This window comes from Macaca fascicularis, chromosome 14, assembly GCF_037993035.2.
Source record: "Macaca fascicularis isolate 582-1 chromosome 14, T2T-MFA8v1.1".
NCBI classification, from domain to species: Eukaryota; Metazoa; Chordata; class Mammalia; order Primates; family Cercopithecidae; genus Macaca; species Macaca fascicularis.
In genome coordinates this window covers 7,230,692-7,255,990 of record NC_088388.1, presented here as the reverse complement: position 1 = coordinate 7,255,990, position 25,299 = coordinate 7,230,692, and the positions used below count along the sequence as shown (strand labels likewise).

General features: G+C 44.1%; 1 protein-coding gene across 11 annotated transcripts in view; it reads left to right on the top strand.

The window, feature by feature from the left end:
* Positions 1 to 25,299, top strand: part of KDM2A (lysine demethylase 2A) — a 149,418-nt gene that overhangs the window by 13,544 nt on the left and 110,575 nt on the right. For 2 of the 11 annotated variants that reach the window (XM_074013102.1, XM_074013103.1), the window contains exon 4: positions 22 to 143. The exons of 5 other annotated variants lie outside the window; for them this stretch is intronic. Coding sequence is in view for 1 of the 6 variants with exons in the window: in XM_065527905.2 (XP_065383977.1) it covers positions 4,828 to 4,842 (15 nt within the window). In the remaining 5 variants the exon portion in view is untranslated. Of the gene's footprint in view, positions 1 to 21; positions 144 to 2,610; positions 2,727 to 3,191; positions 3,290 to 4,812; positions 4,843 to 25,299 lie in introns of those variants that run through there. 4 more of the 11 variants (XM_065527908.2, XM_065527909.2, XM_074013105.1 and 1 more) reach the window with 4 other exon arrangements.

Below are 25,299 nucleotides of genomic sequence, written 5' to 3'. Positions count from 1 at the left end.
GTTTTCTGTTTTAAATTTTAGGTTCTTGGGGTTTTTCTCTGTCTGTGAGTACTTGGTAAAAAGTTAAACCCTAAAGATAAAAGGCAGCAAATAGTGACCAAACGAATGTTTTTGGCAAATACATTGGTGAAGGCCTCCTTCAGGTAGGTAGAGAGGAGGAGGGAAGAGGGTGGCCTTTCAGGTGGTAAAGACAGCATAAGCTTTATACTACTACTATAAGGCCTATTCTGTGGATCTCTGATGGATGAGCAGTACTAAAGTAGGTGGTGTCTTTTGAGGGGCACTGCTGATAATGTTGGGTAGAAATTTTAAACAACTTTGAAAGCCAAGTATGGACATAGCCATTAGTTTTTTTTTGTTTTTTGTTTTTTTTTTGTGGATATGGAGTCTCACTGTGACGTCCAGGCTAGAGTGCAATGGCATGATCTCGGCTCACTGTAACCTACACTTCTTGGGTTCAAGCGATTCTCCTGCCTCAGCCTCCTGAGTAGCTGGGATTACAGGCACACACCACCATGCCCAGCTAATTTTTTGTATTTTCAGTAGAGTCGGGGTCTCACTATTATTGGCCAGGCTGGTCTGGAACTTCTGACCTCAAATGATCTGCCCGCCTCGGCCTCCCAAAGTGCTGGGATTACAGGCATGAGCCACTGCACCCAGCCGGTTTGTTTTTAATAGTGATTTGGCCAAAGTGACGTTTTGGGAGTAATACCTACAGTTTCGGGTCAGGGGTGGTCTAGAAGGATGTTCAAATAGCTTACCTTTTGAGGTGACAGGAACCCTGAACTCTTAAGGCAGTGGTTTTCAAAGTGTAGGTCTCTCATTAGCAGCATGAGCATTACCTGGGTGTCTGGGAACATGTTAGAATGCGAATTCTTGGACCCCACCCCAAACTTACTGAACTAGAAACTCTGGAGCTGGGACCCAGCATTCTGTGTTTTAACAAGGCAGGTGATTTTGATACGTGCAAAAGTTTGAGAAACATTGCTGTAGGTTATAGGTAGAAATGGAAAGGAAGAGATAGAAGCAAGACACATTGGCAGTGAAGGACTGACTAAACTTTGTAACCGATGGATAGCGGCATGTTATAATAGAGAAGAGTACTTAATTGGGGATGTTGAGCCTTGAGTTTTAGTATCAAGTCTCTTATCCACTGACTGTGCTTTTATTTTTATTTATTTATTTATTTTTTGAGACGGAGTTTTGCTCTTGTTGCCCAGGCTAGAGTGTAGTGGTGCGATCTCAGCTCACTGCAATGTCTGCCTCCCCGGTTCAAGCCATTCTCCTGCCTCAGCATCCCAAGTAGCTGGGGTTACAGGCATGCACCACCATGCCGGGCTAATTTTGTGTTTTTTTAGTAGAGACGGTGTTTCACCATGTTGGTCAGGCTCATCTCAAACTCCTGACCTCAAGTGATCTACCTGCCTTGGCTTCCCAAAGGGCTGGGATTACAGATGTGAGCCACTGTGCCTAGCCTATTTTTAGTTTTTGTTTTGAGACAGAGTCTCACTCTGTTGCCCAGGCTAGAGTGCAGTGGCCTGATCTCTGCTCACTGTAACCTCCACCTCCTGAGTTCAAATGATTCTCCTGTCTCAGCCTCTCGAGTAGCTTGGATTACAGGCTCCCGCCACCACGCCCGGCTAATTTTTGTATTTTTAGTAGAGACGGGGTTTTGCCATGTTGGTCAGTCTGGTCTTGAACTCCTGACCTCAGGTGATCTGCCCTCCTCGGCCTACCAAAGTGCTGGGATTACAGGCATGAGCCACCGCACCTGGCCTCCAACTGTGGGTTTGTTTTTTTTTTTTTTTGAGAGGGAGTCACGCTCTCTCCCAGGCTGACGTGCAGTGGCGCCATCTCGGGTCACTCTAACCTCTGCCTCCCAGGTTCAGGCCATTGTCCTGCATCTGCCAGCTGGGTTTAAAGCCGTGCACCACCATGCCCAGGTAATTTTTGTATTTTTAGTAGAGACGGGGTTTCACCATGTTGGTCAGGCTGGTCTCGAACTCCTGACCTCGTGATCCTCCTGCCTCGGCCTCCCAAAGTGCTGGGATTACAGGCGTGTGCCACCATGCCCAGCACCAGCTGTGGTTTTAAACAAGAAAACTGACCTGTCCTTGTCAAAGTTGTACAGCATGCTTTCTGAGGATTTTGGAGGCAAAGACAAATGAAATGTTAAGGTAGGCTTTGGGATTTAGCTTGGATTACCAGGAAGACCGGGGGAAAGATTTTTTGCAACTGTGAGGAGAGAATATGAGTGGATGAGGCTTAGGCACTTGGAGATACTAGAAGATTTATTTAAAGCAGATTCTTAACTGGGGATGATTTTGCCCCCAAGGAAACATTTAGCAGTGGACATTTCTGATGGTCAGACTGGGGTAGTGCTACTGGTATTTAATGAGTAGAGGCTAGGAATGCTGCTGAAGCATCTGCAGTGCACAGGACAGCCCTAACTACAATGAATTAACAGATCCAGAATGTCAATAGTACAAGGTTGACAAACCCTGATATAAAGGGGAACACCCAGGTTGTGTGTTTCCATCCTAATTATCTAGTGCTCATTTTATAATTTTATTTTTTTAATTTTTATTTATTTACTTATTTTTGAGACAGAGTCAATCTATTGCCGAGGCTGGAGTGTAGTGGTGCGATCTCGGCTCACTTCAACCTCTGCCTCTTGGGTTCAAGCGATTCTCCTGCCTCAGCCTCCTGAGTAGCTGGGATTACAGGTATGCGTCGCCATACCCAGCTAATGTTTATATTTTTAGTAGAGACAAGGTTTCGCCGTGTTGACTAGGCTGGTCTTGAACTTCTGACCTCAGGTGATCCACCCGCCACAGCCTCCCAAAGTGCTGGGACTGCAAACGTGAGCCACCTTGCCCAGCCTTAAATTTTAGATAAATCTAACAGAACATCTCAAAAGCAGCCTCACATTGTGTTTCCCACATCATACTTGGCAAAAGTAAGCATGAAGCCCTTTTTTTGTTGTTGAATTTTCACAAAACTAACTTCATGGTCATGACAATTCTCAACCCAGTTGCATATTTTCTTTACTCTTTTTAACATACTCAGAGATCAACTTATTTTGGTAACGTAAGCATTCACTGTCTAGGCATCAATCATTAAGCTACAGCAGATCAGATTTTTGTGTGTGTGTGTTTTCCCTGAGACGGAGTTTCACTCTTGTTGCCCAGGCTAGAGTGCAATGGCGCGATCTCGGCTCACCACAACCTCCGCCTTCTGGGTTCAAGCGGTTCTCCTGCCTCAGCCTCCCGAGTAGCTGGGATTACAGGTATGCACCACCATGCCCAGCTAATTTTGTATTTTTAGTAGAGACGGGGTTTCACCATGTTGGTCAGGATGGTTTCGATCTCTTGACCTTGTGATCCACCTGCCTCATGATCCACCTGCCTCGGCCTCCAAAAGTGTTGGGATTACAAGTGTGAGCCACCACGCCCAGTGCAGAGTTCCTTTTGATACTCTCTTTGAAGGATAGGGAAATGAGATAAAAGTTGTGGTGCTGTTGTGAGCAAATGTTAAAATATTTTTAATTGCCCTGTGGCTGAAGGCTGCACGATCACTCTGAAAAACTGCCTCATGAGCTGGTTGTAGTCCTCAGCCTTAATTCATCTCTTTAGATCCTGGATCGCAGACGTTAGGAACTTTTTTGTGTGTCAAGGCAGTAATCTGGCCAACTTGTTTCTGAAAGTGACCTCAAGATAATATGTATTCATAAATGGTAGTGATCATTTTATAGTAGTTTTATAGTTTCCACAGTACTTCTTTGTCTCTTGTGTCTTTTTGTCGTTTTAGTCTTTTGGTCATCACCATCTTAGTCTTCTGAATATCACCATTCTTAGGGTTGCCAGAACTTGTGGACAGTGCTACATGTTGGATAATCCCAAAAGTTGCCATTCACGTATCTTAATCTATGTGAATAAAGACGCCCTTGGAGTTCAACGGTGCACACCCTGTAGAACTATGCATTGATGTTTCTACCCATGACTGAAGGGTAGATTCTAGATAGTTCACCCTGTCATATACTTCCATTACATTCTGTGTTTACCTTTGTAGCCTTTGTGTAACTATAGTTAACATTACTAGTGTAAGTATTTTTGTTTAATATCTGACTTTTTCACCAGGCCAGAAACCTTTTTTGGGGGATAAGGTAAAGGAAAAGTCAACTGCAGATTTGAAACTAGGAGATAAAAGCCCAATCTCACGGATAATAGCACACATCAATCAAATGTATACTGTGTGCTTGGTACTGGCATTTTCCATATACCCACTAATTTAATTCTCAAGAACCCTTTGAAATGGATTCTTTGATTCCCATTTTACAGTTTTGGAAACAGATCCAAAGTGCAGTTAAGTGTCTCAGGTTATCCAGGTAAAGGACAGAGCCAGGATTCAAAGTAAATAGTCTGGTGATTCCAGAGTATACTAAGCTATACTGCCTCTTCATCAACTTTGCTGGGACATAGTTTATAAATGTTTTGCTGATGAATTCAGGGTGTTTCCCAAGTCATCTGTTCTCATTCAGGAGATTCATTCACTTAAACAAATGTTTGTTGAGTGCTTATGTTGTGCTAAGCATTTTATTTGGGTCTTCCAAATGCTGTGGTTTCAGATAATGCTGAGTGCTTTGAAGAAATTACAAGGATGATGAGATACTTGTAGGATGGAGAATTCCTTGAGATTGAGTGATCAATGAAAGGCTTCTTGAGAAGGTGGCGTTTTGTACTGAGACCTGAGTGATGAACAGCCAATCTTGTGACGTTCAAGGGCTCCAGGGACCAGATCTGGGGCCCTAGGTATAGGGAACAGGCAATGCAAAGCCCAAAGGTAGGAATGAAAAAATAATACTGAGCATTTAACCATGTCCACATACCATGTAGAGCTCTGGCTTACAGTAATGGATGAGACAGATATGGTCCCTCTGTCATGGAGCTTCTGGTCTGGTGGAAAAGTCAGACATTAAACAAATACTAGTAATGTTAATTATAGTTACACAAAGGGCTACGAAGGTAAACATAGGCTTCAATGAGAGTATATGATAGAGTGAGCTAATCTAGCCTTCAGTAGTGGGTAGAAACATCAGAGAATCCTGAGAAAGCCTTTGAAGTTGAGACCTGAAGGGTGACTAGGAGGTAACCAGGCAAAGATGCAGAGTGATTAGCACATGCAGAAACTCTTAAGGTTGGAAAGAATTAGACATGTTTGAGAAACCTGCCAACCAACTAAACAAAACACCAAAAAGCCATTGTAACTGAAGAGACCTAAGTAGAGGAGAGAGTTAAAATCTTGACAGGGTAGACAGGTCAGATCAAATAGGGCATTATCCTGAAGCCATTGGGAAGGCAGAAGTTCAGCAGAGTAGTAATGTGTTTGGACCAGCGTCAGGTAGAGGGCAAGAATAGATTTGGGGAGATGTTAGGAGGCTACTGTATTGGTTCAGGTAAGATAGTGATGTGGTATGGTTGAGTGCTGGCAGAATTAGAGAGGAGATTGATTCTGTGATGGAGAGTCTATGATTGATTCTATGATTGAGAAATATATATGAAATAGAATCATAAGATTTTTCATTGAATGTTTTGAGGGTCAGTGTAAAGGAGGTAAATATAAGTATGACTCCCAAGCTTTCCTAGTGCATGGCTTATAATACAGTTCTTTTATTGAAATAGGGTACACTGAAAGAAGAGCAGGTTTGGGGACTGAGCAAAGGAGCATAAGTTCAGTTTTGAGAAAGTTTGAAAAGGTTGAATGTGAATGCTTGTGAAATGTCACAGTAGAACTGTTGAGTAGTTAATTGGGTATGATTCTGGGCCTAAGGAAGGGCTTACTGGCATATGATTGGGTCTTTTTTTTTTTTGAGAAGGGGTCTTGCTCTGTTGCCCAGGCTGGAGTGTAGTGGTGAGATCTCAGCTCACTGCAACCACTGACTTCCAGGTTCAAGTGATTCCCCTGCCATAGCATCCTGAGTAGCTTGGCCTACAGGTGCATGACACCATGCCTGGCTAATTTTTGTATTTTTAATAGATACTGGGTTTCACCATGTTGGCCAGGCTGGTCTCGAACTCCTCATCTCAAGTGATCCGCCTGCCTTGGCCTCCCAAAGTACTGGGATTACAGGTGTGAGCCACTGCCCCTGGCCTCAGGTATCTTTTCTGTTATCTATTTATTTTTTCTTAAGACAGAGTCTAGCTCTCCCCCAGGCCAGAGTGCAGTGATGCGATTCAGCTCACTGCAACCTCCGCCCCCCAGGTTCAAGCAAATCTCTTGCCTCAGCCTTCTGAGTAGCTGGGACTACAGGTGCACGCCACCACGCCCGGCTAATTTTTTGTATTTTTAGTAGAGATGGGGTTTTACCATGTTGCCCAGGCTGCTCTCAAACTCCTGAGCTCAGGCAGTCTGCCTGCCTTGGCCTCCCAGAGTCTAGGATTACAGGCGTGAGCCACTGTGCCTGGACTTTTCTTTTTTTTTTCTTTTTTGAGACGGAGTCTCGCTCTGTCGCCCAGGCTGGAGTGCAGTGGCCGGATCTCAGCTCACTGCAAGCTCTGCCTCCTGGGTTTACGCCATTCTCCTGCCTCAGCCTCCCGAGTAGCTGGGACTACAGGCGCCCATGTGCCTGGACTTTTCTATTATTTCTTAATTTGTTTTTGTTTGTCTTTTTTTTTTTTTTTTTTTTGAGACGGAGTCTCACGCTGTTGCCCAGGCTGGAGTGCAGTGGCCGGATCTCAGCTCACTGCAAGCTCCGCCTCCTGGGTTCACGCCATTCTCCTGCCTCAGCCTCCTGAGTAGCTGGGACTACAGGCGCCCGCCACCGCGCCCGGCTAATTTTTTGTATTTTTAGTAGAGACGGGGTTTCACTGTGGTCTCGATCTCCTGACCTTGTGATCCGCCCACCTCGGCCTCCCAAAGTGCTGGGATTACAGGCTTGAGCCACCGCGCCCGGCCTTGTTTGTCTTTTTTTAAGACAGAGTTTTGTGCAGTGGTGCGATCTTGACTCACTGCAACCTCTGCCTCCCAGGTTCAAGCGATTCTCCTGCCTCAGCCTCCTGGGTAGCTGGGACTATGGGCACGCACCACCATGCCTGGCTAATTTTTGTAGGGTTTCATCATCTTGGCTAGGCTGGTCTCGAACTCCTGACCTCGTGATCCACCCGCCTCGACCTCCCAAAGTGCTGGGATTACAGGCGTGAACCACCACGCTTGGCCTTCTATTATTTCTTATGTTGTGCTTTCAAGGTTCTGATTATGGTCTTTCCATCTTCTGTGACTTTCCCACTCTGTAAAGTCACTAGTGGTGTGGGATGGACACTGAACTTCGGTTCATGAAATCTGCTTTTGAATTTCAGCGTATAAACTCTATAGTATTACTTCACCTTGATGAACTTTTTCATTTGTGGAATAGTGAAAAGAAAACTCACTGTTTGGGGCCGGGTGTGGTGGCTCATGCCTGTAATCCCAGCACTTTGGGAGGCCAAAGTGGGCGGATCATGAGGTAAGGAGATCGAGACCATCCTGGCTAACACGGTGAAAGCCCGTCTGTACTAAAAAAATGCAAAAAAATTAGCTAGGCGTCGTGGCGGGTGCCTGTAGCCCCAGCTACTTGGGAGGCTAGGCAGGAGAATGGCATGAACCTGGGAGGCGGAGCTTGAAGTGAGCCAAGGTGGAGGTTGCAGTGACCAGAGATCATGCCACCGCAATCCAGCCTGAGCGACAGAGCAGGACTCTCTGTTAAAAAACAACAACAACAAAAAACACAAGTCACTATTTGGAAATAGTTTCTAAGTGCTTGGTTAACTTTAAAGGGTTTGCCATTGTAGACCCCAACTCCTTAGCCTGATACTCAGGCCCCAGTTGACTGTCACATGTTCCAGTCAAACCAAGCTGCCCACTTGTTTTTTTCCCACATACATGTGATATCCTGTCTCTCAGTCCCTACCCTAGTTTTCATCCTCTAAAGTCCATTTGAAATACTGTGTTTTGAAGGAAACCTGTTTTTCTGAGTCCTCATAATTTTTTCTCTCTTTCTCTCATGATATCTAACTGGATATAAAATAGGAAGTTTATGGCCAGGTGGCATGGTGGCTCACGCCTGTAATCCCAGCACTTTGAGGGGGCCGAGGCGGGTGGATCACTTGAGGTCAGGAGTTCGAGACCAGCCTGGCCAACATGGTGAAACCCCGTCTCTACTAAAAATACAAAAAATTGGCTTGGTGGTAGGCACCTGTAGTCCCAGCTACTCAGGAGGCTGAGGCAGGAGAATGGCGTGAACCCGGGAGGCGGAGCTTGCAGCGAGCCGAGATCGCGCCACTGCACTTCAGCCTGGGTGACAGAGTGAGACTCCGTCTCAAAAAAAAAAATGCAAAAATTAGCCGGGCGTGGTGGCAGGCACCTGTAATCTCAGCTACTTGGGAGACTGAGGCAGGAGAATCGCTTGAACCTGGAAGACAAAGGTTGCAGACTCCATCTCAAAAAAAAAAGCATGATAGCATGATATGATTTAAATCATTGCGACTCTTTATTTTATTGGTTAGTTAATAATGCATGATATCATGACAACAATGTAGAATGTAATAAAATTAATTCATTTCATTCAGTGGTTACATGCTGATAGTAATACTGTAAATTATTATTGGGAAGGTAGTGGTCAGAATACAGTCAGAGAAGGGAAGTCAGGGACTAAGAATTTGCTGTATCTAATTGCCCCACTTACTCTAGTCATTAGTGAAAAGAGGAACTGACTGTTAATGTCCCTTGAGACTGTCCAGTTACCTTTGTCTTGCTCACTAGACTTTTTTTTTTTTTTTTTAAAGAGATGGGGTCTCACTATTTTCGCAAGCTGGTCTTAAACTCCTGAGCTCAAGTGGTCTTCCCACCTCAGCTCTGGGCTACTTTCATAATTAGTTTGTTTCTTTTTTTTTTTTCTTTCTTTCTTTTTTTTGAGATGGAGTCGTCTTCTGTCACCCAGGCTGGAGTGCAGTGGCATGATCTCGGCTCCCTGCAACCTCTGCCTCCCGGGTTCAGGCAATTCTTCTGCCTCAGCCTCCCGAGTAGCTGGGACTACAGGCGTGTGCCACCATGCCCAGCTAATTTTTGTATTTTTTGGTAGGTGTTTCACCATGTTGGCCAGGCTGGTCTCAAACTCCTGGCCTCAAGTGATCTGCCTGCCTTGGCCTCCCAAAGTGCTGGGATTATAGGCATGAGCCACTGTGCCCGGCTTGTTGCAAGTTCTTATAGTATAGAATACTGCTTATGTGTAGCACTTACCAAAGTTACCATTTTATATTTCTTTGGATTATTGTTTGATTGTTTCACTATTAGGGTATACACATCATTAAAGGCTGCTGTCGTGTCTTTTCTCACCATTTCATCACCATGTTTGATGTAATGCTTTATTAGGTGCTTAATGTTTTGTTTTGTTTCCTATGAATGTTCATATCTAAAATGCTCTTTCTGCAGCCTCGTTCTTTTTTCTGGGTAAGTTCCTAATTACCCTCCAGGGCTCCCAGAGATTGACTTTCTCTTGCATTCTCCTCCTTTATATTCCCAGGGATACTTTATATGTATTTCTGTTGTGGGACCAGTTACTTTGTATTACGTGTTGCTTAATGTTGGGGCTGTGTCCTGAGAAATGTGTCATTAGGCGATTTCGTTATGCAAACATCAGAGAATATGCTTGCACAAACCTAGATGGCATAGCTTACTACCCACCTAGACAATGTGATACAGCCTGTTACTCTTAGGCTACAAACCTGTACAGCATGTTACTTTATATTGAATATTGTAGGGAATTTTAGCACAAGTATATGTATTTGTGTTTTCCTAAACATAGAAAAGGCACACTAAAACTATAGTTTTTTGGTTTTTTGGTTTTTTTTTTTTTTTTTTTGAGACGGAGTCTCGCTCTGTTACCCAGTTTGGAGTGCAGTGGCGCGATCACAGCTCACTGCAACCTCTGCCTCCCAGGTTCAAGTGCCTCAGCCTCCCAAGTAGCTGGGACTGCAGGCATGCGCCACCATGCCCAGCTAAATTTTCGTATTTTAGTAGAGATGGGATTTCACCATGTTGGCCAGGATGATCTCTGTCTCCTGACTTTGTGATTCGCCTGCCTCGGCTTCCCAAAGTGCTGGGATTACAGGCGTGAACCACCACACCCGGCCAAACTATAGTATTATAATATTACAGGACCACCGTCACATATACAGTTGTTGACTGAAATGCTGTTAAGTGGCACAAGTCTGTATTTGACCGTGAGTCTCTTTTTACCTAGTAAGAGTAGATTTCTTTTTTTTTTTTTTTTTGAGACGGAGTCTCGCTCTGTCACCCAGGTTGGAGTGCAGTGGCCGGATCTCAGCTCACTGCAAGCTCCGCCTCCCGGGTTTACGCCATTCTCCTGCCTCAGCCTCCCGAGTAGCTGGGACTACAGGCACCCGCCATCTCCCCGACTAGTTTTTTGTATTTTTTTAGTAGAGACGAGGTTTCACCAGGTTAGCTAGGATGGTCTCGATCTCCTGACCTCGTGATCCGCCCGTCTCGGCCTCCCAAAGTGCTGGGATTACAGGCTTGAGCCACTGCGCCCGGTCAAGAGTAGATTTCTTTAAGACAAGGAGTATGTTTTATTCAAGTGCTCAAAAATTGTCTATTGAATTGAACGAAAATGTGTTGTGTAGTCCTAAAAATACATAAAATATAGAGAACATAATAAGTGAATTTCAACAATGATAAGAACCTTTGATTGCTAATCAGGAAGCATAGGTTAGTTATCTAGCTGTATTTTATTGACCTACAGGTTCTTAGTTCTAATAATTTAAACCAGTTGTTTTCAAAGTGTGCTCCCCAGACCACATTACCTGAGAATTAGTTAGAAAGGGAATTCTTGGCCGGGTGCGGTGGCTCACACTTATAATCCCAGCACTTTGGGAGGCCAAGGTGGGCAGATCACCTGAGGTCAGGAGTTCGACACCAGCCTGACCAATATGGCAAAACCCCACGTCTACCAAAAACACAAAAATTAACTAGGCGTGGTGGTGTGCACCTGTAATCCCACCTACTAGGGAGGCTGAGGCAGAAGAATTGCTTGAATCCGGGAGGTGGAGGTTACAGTGAGCCAAGATTGCGCCGCTGCACTCCAGCCTGGGTGACAGAGCAAGACTTCCATCTCAAAAAACAGCAACAACAACAACAACAACAACAAATGGAATTCTTGGATCCTACTCCAAACGTACTGAATCAGAAACTCTGGCAGTGGGGACTCAACAGCCTGTGTTTCAACTAGTTCTCCAGGTGATTCTGATAGATGGTAAAGTTTGAGAACCATTGGAATTGTAGCAGTTTTTCTGTTTGTTGGAAACAAAAAATTAACTAGAGGTAGCTACTTTAATTTCACATTTCCCAACTTAAAGTTATTTTAAAATTGTTTCTTCATATTTCCTGCCAGTTGAATTTGCTGACATTTTTCTAAACCACTCATGGTATATTAGGTGCAGTATCTTTGAATCACAGGCAGTCATACTAAGTTTTTGAAGACTGTTGCTTTCCCTGTGCTCCTTAAGTCTTATTTAAATAACCTACCCAGTGAGTACAGAATGGGCCCATTACTACATCCTTCCTGGTGACACCAGTTAACCAAGCCAGGGCAAGTAAGTATACCCTGGACCCCTGCCAACCAAAGGTTACTTCTTTTGTTTTTTGTTTTTTTTTTTCCTTTTTTCTTTTTTTCTTTTGAGACGGAGTCTTGCTTTGTCTTCCAGGCTGGAGCGCAGTGGCGTGATCTCAGCTCACTGCAATCTCAACCTCCCAGGTTCAAACGATTCTCCTGTCTGAGCCTTCCAAGTAGCTGGGATTACAGGCACCCATCACCATGCCCAGCACATTTTTGTATTTTTAGTAGAGATGGGTTTTCTCCATGTTGGCCAGGCTGGTCTTGAACTCCTGACCTCGGGTGATCCGCCCACCTTGGCCTCCCAAAATGCTAGGATTACAGGTGTGAGCCACTGTGCCCAGCCTCTTTGTTTTTTAAAGATGGATCTGTCTACATTGGTTGCCCAGGCTGGTCTTGAACTCCTAGGCTCAAGTGATCCTTCTGCCTCAGCCTCCCAAAGTACTAGGATTACAGGCATGAGCTATCATGACTAGCCCAAAGGTTGCAAGGTTGCTGCCTCTTTTTTTTTTTTTTTTTTTTTTTTTTTTTTTGGAGACAGAGTTTCAGTCTGTCACCCAGTCTGGAGTGAGCTGGCCCGATCTTGGCTCACTGCAACCTGTGCCTCCCAGGTTCAAGTGATTCTTCTGCCTCGGGTCCTCAGTAGCTGGGATTATAGGCAAGCGCCACCACGCCTGGCTATTTTTATATTTTTTTTTAGTAGAGTCCAGGTTTCACCGTGTTGCCCTGGCTGGTCTCCTGACCTCAAGTAATTTGTGCACCTTGGCCTCCCACAGTATTGGGACTAACGGCGTGAGCCACCACACCTGGCCTACTCCTGTGTTCTTAGCTTGAGTTCCTGGTTGATGGGTGGTGCCACCAATTGAGAGAGAATATCACGGTTTGTGGGTTGGGTGTGGTGGCTCACACCTATAATCCCAACACTTTGGGAGACCGAGGCAGGAAGAGTTTGAGGCTTGAGCCCAAGAGTTGGAGACTAACCTGGGCAACATGGCGAAATCCTGTCTTTCTAGAAAATACAAAAATTAGCTGGCTGTCATGGCGTGTACCTCTAGTCCCAGGTACTTGGGAGGCTGAGGTGAGAGGATCACTTGAGCCTGGAAGGTCAAGGCAGCAGTGAGCCATGATTACGCCACTGCACTTCAGCCTGGGCAACAGAGTGAGACCTTGTCTCAAAAAAAAAAAAAAAAAAAAATCATGGTTTTATACAAATTTAAGAATATAGGCAGGAAGACCACCCTGAGCAACATAGCAAGATGATGTCTCAAGAAAACCTTAAAAGAAGTTACAAGTAGGCCGGGCGCAATGGTTCCCACCTGTAATCCCAGCACTTTGGGAGGCCAAGGTAGGTGGATCACCTGAGGTCAGGAGTTTGAGATCAGCCTTGGCAACATGGTGAAACCCCGCCTCTACTAAAAATACAAAACGTTAGCTGGGTGTAGTGGTGGGCGCCTGTAATCCCAGCTACTTGGGAGGCTGAAGCAGGAGAATTGCTTGAACCCAGGAGAAGGAGATTGCGGTGAGCCAAGACTGTGCCACTGCACTCCAGCCTGGGCAAAAAGAGCAAAACTTTGTCTCAGAAAAAAAAAAAGAGTTACAAGTATACTTTTGATTTATTTATATTAACCTTTCTGTCTGTAGTAGCATATTGAATTCACCAATTATTTATTGAGTCTACTTTATGAAGAACCTTACCAGAGATTCTGGGTTAACGTCATGAGGTATCACCATAGATTTGGATCACTTTTTATTAGGTAGAACTAGTGAAAAAACACTATATTTTAATTACTACATGGATTACTTAATTTTTCTCCAGGCCTCGTACCTCATGCTTGCCCAAGTCAAAGGTTGATAAATACTACTCATTTAGCTTCATGGGCACTTTCTCAGTTTATCCCCCTCTCTTTGGAATGTCACGCCACATTGTCTCATTGATGAAAATATTAGGAACTCTCCTAAACTTCGTATTTTGGGGAACACAAACATCTGAAGATACCCATCCATTTACTTCCGTCTCTTTTTTTTTAACCATTTCTTCATGTGTGAAACAATTTTTCCCTATTGTTTTGGGGGTACATGTGATGCTTTATTAGATGAATAGATTGTAATGACCAAGTCAGAGTATTTGGGGCATCTTATCACCTTGAATATTTAATAGGAACATTTCAAGTCCTCCCCTCAAACTATTTTGAAATAAACAATTCATTGTTATTGGCCTGGCGCGGTGGCTGACGCATGTAATCCCAGCACTTTGGGAGGCTGAGGCGGGCGGATTACAAGGTCAGGAGATCGAGACCATCCTGGCTGACACGGTGAAACCCCGTCTCTACTAAAAAATACAAAAAATTAGCCAGGTGTGGTGGTGGGCGCCTGTAGTCCCAGCTAATCAGGAGGCTGAGGCAGGAGAATGGTGTGAACCCGGGAGGCAGAGCTTGCAGTGAGCTGAGATCGTGCCACTGTACTCCAGCCTGGGCGACAGAATGAGACTTGTCTCAAAAAAAAAAAAATTACAATTCATTGTTATTAATTATAGTCACCCTACTAACTACTGAGCATCAGAATTTATTCCTCCTAACTGTATGTTCATGCCCATTAACCAGCCTCTTTATGCACCCCCTTGCCCTTCGTACACACCCTTCCCAGCCTCTGGTGTCCATCACTCTGTTCTCTCTTTGTGAGATCAACTTTTTAGCTCTTTAATAGTTGAGTGAGAACACGTGATACTTCTCTTTCTGTGCCTGGCTTTTTTCATGTTACTTAATATTCTCCAATTCCATCCATGTTGCTGAAAATGACAGAATTTCAGTCTTTTTTAATGGCTGAATGGTATTTCTTTCATTCATTCATTCATTTATTTATTTTTGAGACGGAGTCTCGCTATGTCATCCAGGCTGGAGTGCAGTGGCTCGATCTCCGCTCACTGTAACCTCCACCTCCCAGGTTCAAACGATTCTCCTGCCTCAGTCTCCTGAGTAACAGGTGTGCACCACCACGCCCGGCTAATTTCTGCATTTTTAGTAGAGACAGGGTTTCACCATGTTGGTCAGGCTGGTCTCAAACTCTTGACCTTAAGTGATCTACCCACCTTGGCCTCCCAAAGTGCTGGGATTACAGGCGTGAGCCGTCGCGCCCACCCTATATCTACTTTCTTAGGGCATTAAAAATAAGGCTGGGTGTGGTGGCTCATGCCTGTAATACCAGCACTTTGAGAAGCCAAGGCGAGTGGATCACCTGAGGTCAGGAGTTCTAGACCAGCCTGGCCAACATGGTGAAACTCCGCCTCTACTAAAAATACAGAAATTAGCCAGGTGTGGTGGCGGGTGCCTGTAAACCCATCTACTGGCGGCGGGGGGGTGGTGGGCAGGTGTCAAGGCAGGAGAATCGCTTGAACCTGGGAAGCGGAGGTTGCAGTAAGCCGAGATCACGCCATCGCACTCCAGACTGGGGGACAAGAGTGAGATTCCGTCTCAAAAAAAAAAAAAAAGTTTAGAAATAAAAGTACAAAGAGCTCAATTATGTATTTGTTTTTCTGTGTTTCCTATTAAATCCTTATTCCTAGAAGTACAGTAATTAAAATTAGAAACCTTTAAAAAACTTACTGTAGAAAAATTAAACCTATGAAGTAAACAGTGGTGTGATTAACACTCATATACCCATTGCCAAGCTTCAACAGTTATCAAAATGTGGAAATCTTCTTTTATCTCTATCTTCTACTCCCTCTTAGTTGTCTTGAATGAAATCCCAGATAGTATTATTTCATCTGTAAATACTTCAGTTATATATATTTATTCTTTTTTTTGTTTTGTTTTTGAGATGGAAACTTGTTATTGTTGCACAGGCTGGAGTGCAGTGACGTGATCCCAGTTCACTGCAACCTCTGCCTCCCAGGTTCAAGTGATTCTCCCGCCTCAGCATCCCGAGTTGCTGGGATGACAGGCATGCACTACTACACCCGGCTAATTTTTGTATTTTTAGTAGAGACGGGGTTGGCTGGTCTCGAATTTGTGACCTCAGGCGATCCACCCGCCTCCACCTCCCAAGGTGTTGGGATTACAGGCATGAGCCACTGCATCGGTCTGTCTGTTCATTTCATAAACATCTGAGAGAGTCTTTGCTATGGGACTTTAGGAGCACTAGCATCGGTATGAAATAGTGTCTGTTCAGTTTCTGAAAACTTCTTGTGAAGAAGCACATGCAGAAAAGACCGTAAAACATAAATGTATATGGTGTAGTGAATAAGCATGAAGCAAATACCTGTGTAACTGCTACTCAGTCAAGATTTGAAATTGCCACCACTTCAAAAGCTTCTTTACAATCTTCCTAAACACTAATTACTTTTTCTTACTCAGTGGAATTATATTTTAGTTTCGCTTTTGTCTTTCTTTCTCTTTTTCTTTTTCTTTCTTTCTTTTTTGTTTTTTGAGACGGAGTCTCGCTGTGTCTCCCAGGCTGGAGTGCAGTGGCGTGATCTTGGCTCACTGCAAGCTCCGCCTCCCGGGTTCACGCCATTCTCCCGCCTCAGCCTCCCAAGTAGCTGAGACTACAGGCGCCCGCCACCACGCCCGGCTAGTTTTTTGTATTTTTAGTAGAGATGGCGTTTCACCATGTTAGCCAGGATGGTCTCGATCTCCTGACCTCGTGATCCACCCGCCTCGGCCTCCCAAAGTGCTGGGATTACAGGCTTGAGCCACCGCGCCCGGCCCTCTTTTTCTTTCTTTCTTTCTTTTTTTTTTTGGAGACGGTCTCACTCTCCCAGGCTGGAGTGCAATGACGCTATCCCGATCTCAGCTCACTGCAACCTTTGCCTCCCGAGTTCTAGAGATTCTCCTGCCTCAGCCTCCTGAGTAGCTGGGATTACAGGCGTGTGCCACCATGCCTGGCTGATTTTTGTATTTTTAGTACGTATGAGGTTTTACCATGTTGTCCAAGCTGGCTTGAACTCTTTACCTCAAGTGATCCACCTGCCTCGGCCTCCCAAAGTGCTGGGTTTACAGGCATGAGCCACTGTGCCTGGCCTTAAAAAAAAATATTCTTTGTGTGTGAGATGGGGTCTCGCTCTGTCGCCCAGATTGATGTACAGTGGTGCAATCTTGGCTCACTGCAACCTATGCCTCCCGGGTTCAAGTGATTTTCCTGCCTCAGCCTCCTGAGTAGCTGGGACTACAGGCACACGCCACCACACCCAGCTAATTTTTTTTGTATTTTTAGTAGAGACAGGGTTTCACCATGTTGGCCAGGATGGTCTCTATCTCCTCCTGATCTGCCTGACTCAGCCTCCCAAAGTGCTGGAATTACAGGAATGAGCCACCGCACCTGGCCCCCATTTCTTTAACATTTGAATTTTCTGCTCTCATAGGAAATAATACACCGATTGCCTTTTTACTTACTTTTTATAGATCCTGAGGGCAAGAATCATGGCAGTCTTATTTATTAGAGCATTGATAGTGTTTGGCACATGGTAGGAGTTAAAACATTTAATGAATTCAGTTTAATATAACTTTCTATCTACTGTGACAGATTTTCTCTCTGTCTGTCTTCCTTTTTATTGTTTGAGATAGGGTCTCACTTTGTTATCCACGCTGGAGTGCAGTGACATAATCTAGGCTCACTGCAACCTCCACCTCCCAGGCTTAAGCGATCTTCCTCCCTCAGCCCCACAAGTACCAGGGACTACAGGTGCGTGCCACTACACCTGGCTAATTTTTTGTAATTTTTGTTGAGACAGGATTTTGACATGTTGTCCAGATTGGTCTTGAACTCCTGACCTCAGGCGATCTACCTGCCTCAGCCTCCCAAAGTGCTGGTGCATGAGCCACCGTGCCTGGAACATTCTTTAATATTGGTTAGAAACTCTAATGCCATGCTTTTCGCCCTCACTTTAGTGTCTGTTTATTATTCCTTAACTAGAATATAAATATGTTTCATAAAAGTTTATCAAAGGCATATGGTTTACTGATCTCATTTGAGATCATGTTAATGTTTGAAACTCCTTTGAACCTCACTGAAGAGTAAAGTTAATTTGTAGCAATAACAGTTAAAATTTGCTTAGTCAGATATAAATAGCCAGAAAACCTAACAGGATGAAAGTTGAAACAGCTAAGATTTATAAAAGTGTCTGCCATGTTAGTCCAATGTATGTCATCAACTTAAAAACAAACACTGTTGTTGACAGTTTGGTGTAAGAGAATAGAAATACACCTGTTTGTATTTCATCCAGGCTTGGCCAGATCTTTTGTGCTACTCTGGGAATGATCAGGTTAAAAGATATAACTGGCCGGGCGCGGTGGCTCACGCCTGTAATCCCAGCACTTTGGGAGGCCAAGGCGGGTGGATCACAAGGTCAGGAGATCGAGACCACGGTGAAACCCCGTCTCTACTAAAAATACAAAAAATTAGCCGGGCGCGGTTGTGGGCGCCTGTAGTCCCAGCTACTTGGGAGGCTGAGGCAGGAGAATGGCATGAACCCGGGAGGTGGAGCTTGCAGTGAGCCGAGATCGCGCCACTGCACTCCAGCCTGGGCAACAGAGCGAGACTCCGTCTCAAAAAAAAAAAAAAAAGATGTAACTTTCACTGTGCTGGGCGCGGTGGCCCAAGCCTGTAATCCCAGCACTTTGGGAGGCTGAGGTGGGCAGATCATGAGGTCAGGAGATCGAGACCATCCTAGCTAACATAGTGAAACCACGTCTCTACTAAAAAACACAAAAAATTGGCCGGGTGGCTGGGCGCGGTGGCTCAAGCCTGTAATCCCAGCACTTTGGGAGGCCGAGACGGGCGGATCACGAGGTCAGGAGTTCGAGACCATCCTGGCTAACACGGTGAAACCCCGTCTCTACTAAAAAATACAAAAAAAAACTAGCCGGGCGAGGTGGTGGGCGCCTGTAGTCCCGGCTACTCGGGAGGCTGAGGCAGGAGAATGGCGTGAACCCAGGAGGTGGAGCTTGCAGTGAGCCAAGATCGCGCCATTGCACTCCAGCCTGGGTGACAGAGCAAGACTCCATCTCAAAAAAAAAAAAAAAGATATGACTTTCACTGGATTTCAAGAGTCAGTGAACCCAGCTAAACCTTATTAAAGCAGGAAGAAGTGAGAATTTCAAGGATCAAGGGCTTTCTCTGGAAACTGAGTGGTTCCCTTTCATTAGAGATTCTTTTTTTTTTTTTTTTTTTTTGAGATGGAGTCTTGCAGTGTCGCCTGAGCTGGACTGCAGTAGCACAATCTCAGCTCACTGCAACTGCCGCCTCCCAGGTTCAAGCGGTTCTCCACTCCAGCCTCAGTCTACCGAGTAGCTGGGATTATAGGTGCCTGCCACCACGCCCACCTAATTTTTTGTATTTTTAGTAGAGACGAGGTTTCACCATGTTGGCCAGGCTGTTCTTGAACTCCTGACCTCGTGATTCACCTGCCTTGACCTCCCAAAGTGCTGGGATTACAGGTGTGAGCCGCTGTGCCCAGCCCTCATTGGAGATTCTTTTTTTTTGTTTGTTTTTTTTGAGACAGAGTCTCGTTCTGTCGCCCAGGCTGGAGTGCAGTGGCCGGATCTCAGCTCACTGCAAGCTCCGCCTCCCAGGTTTACGCCATTCTCCTGCCTCAGCCTCCCGAGTAGCTGGGACTACAGGCGCCCACCACCTCGCCCGGCTAGTTTTTTGTATTTTTTAGTAGAGACGGAGTTTCACCGGGTTAGCCAGGATGGTCTTGATCTCCTGACCTCGTGATCCGCCCGTCTCGGCCTCCCAAAGTGCTGGGATTACAGGCTTGAGCCACTGTGCCCGGCCTCATTGGAGATTCTTACAGCAAATGCCTCTAGCTAGTGGTAATGTAAATCAACTCAGTACATACATGTTGATTGATTTACTTAAAGTCTTTACTGGATCACTGATTCTTGTTAGAAGCATTTGTTACTTTTTCATTCCTTTAAGAAAATTTTGGGGCTGGGTGCAGTGACTCGTATATGTGATCAAACTTTGGTAGACCAAGTTGGGAGGATCGTTTTTGAACTCTGGAGTTTGAGACCAGCCTGGACAACATAGCAAGACCTCATCTGTATTTAAAAAAAAAAAAAAAAAAATTAGCTGGGCGTGGTGGTGCACACCTGTAGTCTCAGCTGGTTGGGAGGTTGAGGCCGAAGGGTCGCTTGATCCTTGGAGGTTGAGGCTGTGGTGAGCTGTGATTGCACCACTGCATTCCAGCCTGGACAACAGAGTGAGACCTAATTCAAAAAAGAAAGAAAAGAAAATTATGGTTTTTTCATGGGATAAAACTCAAATAATAGGTAACAATCATATCTTTTCTTCCCCCATCAGAAACAAATAATCCGGCCGGATGTGGTGGCTCATGCCTCTAATCCCAGCACTGTGGGAGGCCAAGCGGGTGGATCACCTGACATCAGGAGTTTGAGACCAGACTGGTGAAACCCGGTCTCTACTAAAAATACAAAAATGAGATGGGCATGGTGATGGGTGCCTGTAATCCCAGTTAATTGGGAGGCTGAGGCAAGGGAATCACTTGAACGCGGAAGGTGGAGGTTGCAGTGGGCTGAGATCACTCCTGTCTGGGCTACAAGAGCAAAATTCCATCTCAAAAACAAAACAAAACATACAAGAAAGAAATAATCCCAAAGTGCAATTCAGCTGAAATTGTCTATGGTACTTTGCCTAGAATTAACCAAAAGAGCTGGGGTAGGGGCTGGTGGCGCATAGCTCAGCATTATAGATCTACTTAAATCTTGTAAACTATTTATAGGTTTGGGTGGTTATAACATGTTTAGCATGTTTAATAAGCCAATCAAGAAATATCCCAAAACGTTCATTTTTGCTTCCTTTACAGATGGTGGCAGATGAAAAAGCAGATTTTTTCCCCCTGAAGCTCTTTAATAATGGCAAAAGTTAAAAAGTATTTTCTCTGTACTCCTAAATTTACTGAATGAATATATTCCCTTCCTGAATAAATTGACTGTTCCCTTAGTGTAGGGCTATAGCTTGGTTTTGGTGGAGTCCCTTCCAGGTTCTAACATTTGTGTGACCTTGAACAGGGTACTTCTTAACCTCTCTCAGTCTCAGGTTTATTCATTTCTAAAGTGCGGGTGGTACTGATACCTTTTAGGGTTGGTTGAGGATTTAATGGCATAATGAATGCAGACTGCTTTGCCAACAATGAGCTTTCAATAAAAGGTATCTGTTATAATTCTCAAAGCTTAATACATTATTATATATAACAAGCTACTTTTATGCCTTTTAAATCTGATTTTTTAGTTACACAGATAACATAACTGTATTATTGTAGAAATTAAAATTTTACAGATAAGGCCTAAAGAGCCCCTTAGCCCCCTCAGTCCTAACCCCTTCACCAGAGGTAACCATTTTATTAGTTAATATATCCTTCCATGTCTTTTTCTTTGCTTTTATGCATACATGCACATGTATTATTAATTTTATAGATGAAGAATAGAAAAGATAGTAATCTAATTTTAAAACACTAAACTACTAGATATTAGACTCTTTTTTTTTTTTTTTTTTTTTAACGGTGTTTTGCTCTTTTTTGCCTAGGCTGTAGTGCGATGGTGCAATCTCGGCTCACCGCAACCTCCACCTCCCAGGTTCAAGTGATTCTCCTGCCTCAGCCACCCAAGTAGCTTTACACCCAAGTAGGATTACAGGCATGCACCACCATGCCCGGCTAATTTTGTATTTTTAGTAGAAGGATGGAGTTTCACCATGTTGGCCAGGCAGGTCTTGAACTCCTGACCTCAGGTGACCTGCCCTCAGCCTCCCAAAGTGCTGGGATTACAGACATGAGCTACTGTGCCTGGCCTAGAATCTGTATTTTAGATACTCAGTAACCAAAAGATAGCAAAATTCAACAATTTGTTGTGTAATGGCAGATCTTGCACGAAATTACAGAATTCTTTACAACCTTAGACAAGTTTAATTAAACGGAAGAAACTAAAAGAAGAAAGAAACAGCTACAGCTGTTTAGCCCAGAAATACGCATTTGCTTTTCTAGCCAGTAAATAGATCAGAACTTAAGAAATTCACTGCCTTTCAGTGTACTTCAAATTTTACAGCTAAGGGCCAGAGTTATCATTTGTTAGTCTGACAAGTAAAAAATGATGTTTTCTTTTCTCAAAAATGTGAAAACTTTACCACCACCTTGTTGGGCCAAGGGAGAGGTTGGGGAAAGTTATCAGAGAAGAGTAATTGAAACTGCTTTCTGCATATTGTTGATTTTCAAGTGTATTTAAATTATTTTTGTAGTAATCTATAGTATTTTTGGTTTTCATTTGTTTACTATTTGTACACATTGGAAAGTGGATTCCAGGCCACTTAGGGAAGGAAATTGATTTTGAAATGATTTTAGTCCTCTGGAAACCACGTGTTTAAATAAGGGAATGTCAAGAGGAAAGGGCTGGCCATAGTTATTAATACTTCTAGAGGAGGGATCTAAGAGTTGGAGGATATGTCAGACATGATCTCTCTTGTCTTCCTTCTCTGGGGAATTAGAGGTGAGTTGGAGAAAACTGTAGGAGAGGGGGTCAGCAGACAAGGTGGGAAGATCACTTGAGTCTAGTACTGTGAGACCAGCCTGGGCAACAGAGCAAGACCCCATCTCTACAAAAATAAAAAATGCCAAGGTAAATGGTGTTAATTCTAACCATTTTGGAGGTGGGAGTGGGGTGGAGAATGGAGCATAAACATTCACCTCTTTCATCCTAGTCTTCAGGCTGAACCTAGTGTTGAATGCCAAAGGACAATATTCCCATACCCAGTGTGAGTGGGAAGGAGTATGTAGTAAACACCCCTTGCATGCAGTAGAGATGTGATATTCTCCTTTGCTTGGAGGATACTAGAAGCAGGGGTTCAGTTTAGTTTGTAAGTTATACCTTGGTAACTATATGTTTGACCAATTACGCTGAAAATGTAGAACTGTTTCAGCATATGTTGCTTTAGGAGATTCACATACATACATTAAGTCACTCTCTTGGTGGCTAATTTTCTCAGCTTTGGTTCTGCTGCTGCTTCCAACAGCCTAGAGTTGTGTTGTACACTCTAGCCACTAGCCATAGGTTGCTAGGGAGTGTGTGAAATGTAGCTAATATGAATTGAGATGTGGGTGTAAACTATATACACCACATATTTTATTTATTTTATTTTATTTTATTTTTACATTTTATTATTTTATTTTGAGACAGAGTTTCACTCTTGTTGCCCAGGCTGGAGTGCAGTGGTGCCATCTTGGCTCACTGCACCCTCTGCCTCCAAAGTGATTATTTTGCCTCTGCCTCCCAAATAAGTGGGATTACAGGTGCCTGCTACAATGCCTGGCTAATTTTTTGTATTTTTAGTAGAGATGGGGTTTCACCATGTTGGCCAGGCTGGTCTTGAACTCGTGACCTCAGGTCATCTGCCCACCTCCATCTCCCAAAGTGCTGGGATTACAGGTGTAAGCCACTGGGCCCAGCCTCAAATCTTGAAGACTTGGTATGAGAAAAGGATTAAAACAGCCCAATAATTTTCTACATTGATGACGTATTGAAATGGTATTATTATTATTTCTTATTTTTTAATTTCTGTTTTTTAATTTTAATTTATTTTTTAATTTCTTATTTTTAATTTTTGTAGAAACACTCTTGCCCAGGCTGGAGTGTAGTGTGGCCTTAGCTTAGGTTACAATAGCCTTGAACTCCTGGGCTCAAGCAGTTCTCTTACCTCCGTCTCCTGAGTAGCTAGGACTATAGGCATGCACCACCACACCGGGCTAATTTTTTAAATTTTTTGTAGAGGCAGGGTTTTATTACATTGTCCTGGCCTGAAATGGCATTATTGATTACATTCGAAGTGATTTACTGGGTTAAATAAAATATATTATTAAAATTAATTTCCCACCGGGTGCAGTGGCTCACACCTGTTATGCCAGCATTTTGGGAGGCCAAGGCAGGTGGATCACTTGAGCCCAGGAGTTGAAGACCAGTCTGGTCAACATAGTGAAACCCCGTGTCTATTAAAAATACCAAAAAAATAGCCAGGCGTGGTGTGTGCACCTGTGCTCCCAGCTACTTGGGAGGCTGAGGTGAGAGGATCACTTGAGCCCAGGAGGCAGAGGGTGCAGTGAGCCAAGATTGCACCACTACATTCCAGCCTGGGTGATGGAGTGAGACCCTGTCTCAACAAAAAATTAATTTCCCTGGGCTGGGTGCAGCGACTCACACTTGTTATTCCAAGTATTTTGCGAGGCTGAGGTCGGAGTATCACTTGAGCCCAGTAGTTTGAGACCAGCCTGGACAACAGAGCAAGAGACCTCATCTCCACGAAAAATAAAATAAAAATTAACTGGGCATGGTGGTGCACATCTGTAGTCCTAGCTACTTGGGAGGCTGAAGGGGGAGGTTCGCTTGAACCTGGGAGGTCAAGGCTGCAGAGACCTGTGATCATGCCACTGCACTCTAGCTTCAGGGACAGAGCAAGACCCTGTTACAAAAAATAAAAATAAATCCCTTAAAAATTGGCTACCAGAAAATTTTAAATTAAATATGTAGCTTGCATTATATTTCTATTGAGCTCCAGTGGCCTGGAACAACCTGTACCAGGGATAAGTACTTCTTTTATCTTGCTGTAGAATTTCATACGGATCATTCCATACGTGTTTAATGATTTCAGTTCAGTAAGTAACTTTTGTAGAATCAGATTTTTTTTTTTTTTGTTAGCAGAACAAAAGCATTTTTAATTTTATATATCAGTGAGACTATAGGATTACAGTGCCAGATTGTGTGTGTATGTGCATGTGTGTGTATGTGTATGTGTTTTTAGGAATTCCTCTTATAGTGGTATCTTTTTTTTTGGAGACTGAGTTTCACTCTTTCACTCTTTCTGCCCAGGCTAGAGTGAAATGGCACAATCTCGGCTCATTGCAACGTCTGCCTCCCAGGTTCAAGCCATTCTCCTGCCATATCCTCCCGAGTAGTTGGGATTACAGGCATGTGCCACCACGCCCAGCTAATTCTTGTATTTTTAATAGAGACAGGGTTTCACTATGTTGGTCAGGCTGGTCTTGAACTCCTGACGTCAGATTGACCCGCCTTGGCCTCCCAAGTGCTGGGATTACAGGTGTGAGCCACTGCACCCGGCCAGTATGTCTTAATATGCATGTTTACAAGGACCTGTAATTGGAAGGGTGATGCTTTTCTGTCCAAGAAAAGATCCTGGAACCAGGTATATTCCTCAACCCAGTTTTTAGACACCCTGGCTCCCAAAGAATGAGGGAAATTTGGTTTAATGTGTCATCAAACTTTGTATTCAGCTGTCTAGAGCCATTTTCTGCATTCATGCAATACATTTTCCCCAAACCCTTTTTATTTTGAAAAAGCTCAAACAGAAGAGTTGAAAGAATAGTGTAAAGAATATCTGGACCTGGCGCAGGGGCTCATGTTTATAATCCCAGCCCTTTGGGAGGATTATATCAGAACAGCCTGGGCAACATAGTGAAACCCAATGTCTACAAAAACGTTTACAGATAAACCAGGCATAGTGGTGAGGTAGTCCCAGCTACTCAGGAGGCTGAGGTGAGAGGATTGCTTTGAGCCCAGGAGTTCAAGGCTGTAGTGAGTAATGATCACATCACTGCATTCCAGCCTTGAGTGACAGTG